The 6,000-nt window shown below is 40.5% G+C and overlaps 1 protein-coding gene across 1 annotated transcript in view; it reads right to left on the bottom strand.

Annotated features, from left to right (window-relative positions):
* Nucleotides 1-279: 279 nt before the first annotated feature.
* NWD2 (NACHT and WD repeat domain containing 2) overlaps nt 280-6,000 on the bottom strand; it is a gene marked incomplete at its 5' end in the record, with an annotated part of 30,288 nt that continues 24,567 nt past the window's right edge. Inside the window, one exon of the mRNA XM_010292587.1 lies at nt 280-4,492. Coding sequence (XP_010290889.1) covers nt 557-4,492 — 3,936 coding nt within the window. The remainder of the gene's footprint in view (nt 4,493-6,000) is intronic.

Below are 6,000 nucleotides of genomic sequence, written 5' to 3'. Positions count from 1 at the left end.
AAGATTAATCCCAATTAATAAAAAAAAAAGTAGGTATTTTTTAAATGATGATGGAATGTATCAAGTGTTCCAGGTTGGCAGGTGACATCTTGTCATTGCACCATCAAGCAGAAAAACACATTTTTGCAAGTGGGTATAAAGTTGGCTGTTAGCTATAGACCCATCTAGGTGAGTTGGTATATAAAATAGTGGTCTGCCTCTTCTCACCGATCATGTGGAGCTTTAGTTCTAGTTAAAACAGTTTGTCAATCGCAGATAAGATCATCTAACTTCTGTAATAGCATAACAATTTTGATAGTATTGCTAGAAATTTTTAATCAAGGCCCTGGTGAAATCCTGGACTGAACCTTGTATTCCGAAATTTAAAAACCCCTGCAGCCCATTTGCTTTATGTTTGCTTTTTTTGTTTACACAAATATAAGAATATTTGTTGAGGAAAAAATCTGCCCTCTGCTGTTTGTCTGTCTTCCACAAAATGCACTGATTTTTATGTGAATTCAGAAGACAAATCTATGCATGTATACTGTTACACAGATAAGCTAGTCCAGATGGTTTCTCAGTTGTCAGCAGCAAAACTGTGTCCTCTGCAATCTATGGCTGAGCATACTTTCTCATAGCAATAGTTGTGTTTTTTGGTTGGTGTTGCTTCACTCACCTCAGGCTCTGTAACAGTAATGGGGCTATCCCTTGCAAACACTTCTGTTGATTCCCTCCAAATGCAGTCTGCAGTCACTTTAAAGCTATAATTGTGACATTTTGGCCTAATCACTTGTGTTGTGTTGTTGAAAATCTGACGGCTGTTTGAAGTAGCAATTTTGATTTTCAGTGCAGCGTCGACTCGATCCACTACAGTGTAAGTACCTATACTTCCATCATCAAATCCAATAATAATATTTAAATGTCTCTGTGAGAGTGCAAGAAAAGTGGGAGTTTTATAAAGAGAACAGGCACCAATATTTTTGCCATCCGCCAGCCTCATTACTATTAAACTAGAGACTGCTCCATTGTCATCATCTTCTTCACTGCGAAAACAGATGTACACAAGATAGCGGCCATCCCGAGACAGCCTCTGCCGCCAGATGACACCTGGAGCATGAACCACACGAAGTTTTCCGCTGTATAAATCAAGCACATTGATGTTCTCATCACCACGGGTTATAATTCCTAGCTTCCCATTTGGGGATATCTCAAAGTCTTCCAAATTTTTTAAGAAATTGGTAGGCAATTGTACACGTCTGCAGATGACTTCCTCTGTTAGGCTCCAGATGTTCACAGTTTCAGTAGATGTTATGAATACTATAATATCTGGGCAGTCTGGTATCAGTTTAATATCCACAATGCTTGCACCATCATCACAGCAAAACTTCTTGGTTATACTACCTGTCCAGAGACTCACTGCCAACACTTTATTCTTTGCCATTCCAACTACGAATGTATTTGCAGTTGTTATAAATGCATTCTGTAAGGCAACTAAAATATTGCAAACCCTGTGTCCTGTAGCCAGTCGCCAAACTCTGGATGCATTTTGCTCACAGAGAGAGACTACAAATTGATCATTATGAGTAATCATTAGCTCTGAGATTTTTTGTCCGTTAATGCGAAAGATATTTTCACCACTAACCGTGTGCCATACATACTGGCTGCATTTATCATCTGATGTAATCATTATCTCTCCAGAAGAGGTCAGCACACAGTTTTCAACAATACCTTCGTGCTTGAACACAGCTTCAATAAATCCAGTGCTGAAGTTCCACTTATGGATAGAATCTGATCCGTCCAATGTATATATTAATTCACCTCTGGCTGGCAACACCAGTCTTTGGATAGGCTTGCCAGATTTGTCAATATTGGACATAGCAGTTATGATGTCTATATCCCAAATAGAAAGGACACCACTGGTGGATAAGGATAGCAGCATGTTATGATGATTTGATTTAATTAGCCTGACTATAGTTCCTGAGATTTCCTGTAAGCTTGCCATACACTGTCCCGTATCTCTTCTCCAAACAAAAATGGCTGAGGTATTTTCCATTGAAGCAATTATACAGTTGCCGTTTTTGGACAACACGGCGGATATAAAGCGCTCATTGTGTTTAGCTCTAAACTTTTCAGCCACCTTCCAAACACGAGGGTCAAGAAGTTCAATGCTGAGAGCCTTACAAATTAAAATTGCACTTTGGTCTTCAGAAAGCTCTATGCTGACAACTTCACTGTCTTCTCTCCTGCAATCAAAGTCATCCGTAAGCTGAGGATTCGCAATTTCCTCCGTATTCCAAACAGAGAGGCTACCCTCGTTGTCCACCATCACCATTTCTTGGGCTGTGTCCAGAATGAGAAGGAATTTCACAAATCCACCAGAAAATTCAGAGGTCACAGTGGCCAGCTTCTCTCCGCTGCCTAAGTGAAAAATGGTCGCGGTGTTCAAATACTGTCCGCAGAAAGCATAAACTCCATCTGGAGAACACTGCACACAGGTCACTTCGTACCAGCAGTGGAAGTGATAAAGAGGCCAACCGTAAAGCAGATCTATTACAGTAACATCTTTGCTGGCCTCCAGCCAAGCAAGCGCGTGGTTGACTGATAATGTAAATCCATTTATAAAACTGGAGCCCCCCCCAATTCCACAATGTTTTGACCCCTTAATTTCTACCTCAGACAGAAGACAGGAATTTATGTTATCATATATCAAAAGAGTATTTTTTGTTGTAGCCACTACAAGATACTTTTCATCATTGGTAAGCTTCATCCCTAAGATAACAGATGGAGCTGTTGTAATCTGCCTTAATAACTGGCGGGTCTCTACATCCCAAGTGCTGATGGAGCCATTTTCTAAAGCAGCAATAATTGTGCTGGGATTAAAAGTAGGCAAGATCTCAGTGACATGCATGTAGCTGGATGACAGCGGCAGGCGCTCGGGGCTGTAAGTCACATCCATAGAGGAATGCAAAGGGACGATAGAACAGTATTTGGGTCCATCCTTGTCACATTCTAAGAGGAGATGTCTCAGTTTGGGCAATGAACTTACTACTGGGAGAAGCCTCTGCTGCAATTCAGCAGAGAGTGAACCTGGGTACTTTACTACTTTGAACTTTATACTGCGGAGGGTACTGGCCAGAAATTTCAGCTCCTTTTCTTGCGAGTAGGTGTAAGCCAGTTCTATGTCAGAAATTGCTTTATCAAATTGCCCTATCCTAATCATGGTGTACAGCCAGCTGAAGTTCATAATGACTCCGTACAGAAGATCATCTGTTCTTCCACATCTTGTCAAGTGATGAATAAGCTCTGTCATTTTTCTGTGATTGATAAAAAAGATATCAGGCTCTAATGGATTACACTGAAAGACCCATGGCTGATCAGGTGCCTGCCTGTCAAAAGCAGTCTGATCCATGCAGTGCTTTTCCTCCTCTCTCAGGCCTCTACTGTCACGGTCAGAACAGCCATTCAAATATTGGTCATTGCTGTAAAAAGGTTTTCTTTGTCCACCTGACCAAACACCAAGGAAATACTCTGCCATGACTGTGTGCATTTCATGCAAATCTTCTTCATTGTGCAGGTACAATTTCTGGGCAATTAGTTGCAAGTGCCTATTTGCCCAAAGAAGCAGTGTTACATTTTTCACCTGTCGCTCTATTAAGTATCCCTGTAAGCCCTCCTTAAGCCTTGCAATGTATATATATGGAATTCTCAGCGGGTTACTTTCTCTGACACTCTCACTCAGTTCATACATAACACTGTTGTCAAGGGCTAAAATATCTTCCAGTTCCATTTCACTCAGGCCAAATTTGGACATAGTGATGTAGCCAAGTGCTCTTGACAATAGTCTTGATCCACACTTGTTTTCAAGTGACCAAAACAACTGCTCTATGCTTTCATGGACAGTGACACAGAGGGAGGACTCATCCACATCTTTGTGAGATCTCCAGTTCCTGACCTCTCTGAAGGTTAAGTTCACAAACATAGGCAGTGTGCACTTGGAGAACGCTTCATTGACATAGATTTGTTGCCCTGATGTTACTTTTCTTTTAACTCGCAGCAGCTGATGTTTCAGTACTTGGCTACACATCTTTCTGTCCCTTGCAGTCAATTCAATGTAGTTGTCTTCTTCATGAATAAGGCACCTCAGTTTTTGCAGGATCCCATGCTTGTTTGGCAGTGTTGACAAAATTATCCGTACTGAACGGGGAAGGTGAATGGGAAGCCACCAGAGCTTCCTACCATCATCGCTATCTGTTAGCTGTTCTAGGGCATCGAATATTATCACTAGTGGCCTGTGGAATGAAGACTCATTCAAGAGATTGATGAACAAGTCCCGAAGGTCATGAATCTTTTTTGGGTAACTTTGTACGAGGCAACGATAGTTGACTGCTAATTGTTCACAAATGCTTTGAAGTATATTCTTCAGATCTGTACTTGTTTCAGTGGATCCCAAAAATCTTATAACCACCACAGGGTCAGAATCTGGTCCCATCTCTTCTTGCAACCAGGAGTAGGCCTAGAATATAGAGCATAATTTACTTAGTATCTAAATGAAGCACAGTAACAGTTTATAAGTAGTGATGAAAGTGAAACATCTAAAAATAAACATTTTAAAATGTTACTGGTTGAATGGAAATACTTTCACTGGCAGAGTTCAAGGCTGGTTTGATTTCTGTGCACTGAATGGAATTCATATCATATGTCATCTTTGTTTAGCACAGGTAATATCCCAAAACACTAAGATCCAGATCCACAAAAAGGCTTATGTCCAAGAGGGCATGAGTAGAATGTGGTCCATAAATCCCAGGGTACTCTTTGCAAAACCCATGTCTCGCTTCTGAAAGTCAGTAGGTAGATTCTCCTATTAATAAACTTCCTTAGACACTAAGCAATGCCATCCTTGACCAGACATACCAGCTTGCCACATAAACTTGTTTAACATTGATTCCCAGCTGAGTATAAATGCACACCCTGATGGTTTTGGAGGGCAGGGATCAGAGTACAGATTGCCCTTTAGCAGCCGGTTACCTTAATTCTTGGACCACAGGAGTATGCTCTGTCTTGGTGCGGCTGTGACTTTTGCTCTTACACACTGCTGCAAGGGGTAAAAAGTATCTCTTGCTGGTTTTTCGCTTAGCATACTCTAAGCGAGGGAGAAATGGGGCTTTAAATTCTCTCAGGCTGTGCAGGCTAACAGTTCTCCTACTTGCCAAGTCTTTTCACCTCACTTTAAGTTATTACAGAATTTTTTAAAAGAAAAGTGTAATCAAAGTCTGTAGGTTAACTTATGTACTCAGATCTGAAAGGACATCTTGAGTCGCAAATTCCAATTTCATGTATGCAACTAATGTGAATCTATAGGAAGTCACATTTGGGAAAGATACGGGATTTTAAACATTACTGTTCCTTTCTCCGTTTCCTTCTGGCTGATATGGCTGTTTCTCAGCCCACCGTGCTAAATTCTGTGAGCACCCTGCAGGGAACTCGAAGTTGTGACTCTCAGCTGCAGAATCAGGCTTAGAGATGCCAGCTTGGTCTTTTTCTGCATCTGGTCCTGTCTTGCACAAAGTGTGTCATTCGTCTCCCTGTAGTACTCAGCTCAATTACTTAAAACAGCATATGGCAGATAAATAAGTACAGGTATTTTTGCAGGTTATTACATATTTGTAGCAAGTTTATTTGTAGCAAGTGTATTGGACTAATTCCAGAATAATTTCTGATGGGAAGATAAGATGGCATGACTTGGAAAGATGTGTATTTGTGAGTAAGACTAAAAACAGCATATGATGTTTAAATGGTTCCAGATTCATAGGACCTCAGTGGAACAAGATGGAAAGAGATCTTTCTAAAATACATGTTGTTAATTCAAAAATACATTTATTCCTGTTAGGTTTTTAAGAGCTCCGATAAAGTATTTTTGTTTTGGCTAAGCACATGACACAGACATGTTATTATTGAAAGGTTAAGTCTTTTTCTGACTATGGGTACTTCTTGTTATTTTTATTTTATGTATTGAGGGATGAG

Source organism: Phaethon lepturus, unplaced genomic scaffold (assembly GCF_000687285.1).
Source record: "Phaethon lepturus isolate BGI_N335 unplaced genomic scaffold, ASM68728v1 scaffold8288, whole genome shotgun sequence".
NCBI classification, from domain to species: domain Eukaryota; kingdom Metazoa; phylum Chordata; class Aves; order Phaethontiformes; family Phaethontidae; genus Phaethon; species Phaethon lepturus.
The sequence above is the reverse complement of the archived record's forward strand: the minus strand, read 5'-3'. Positions and strand labels throughout refer to the sequence as shown.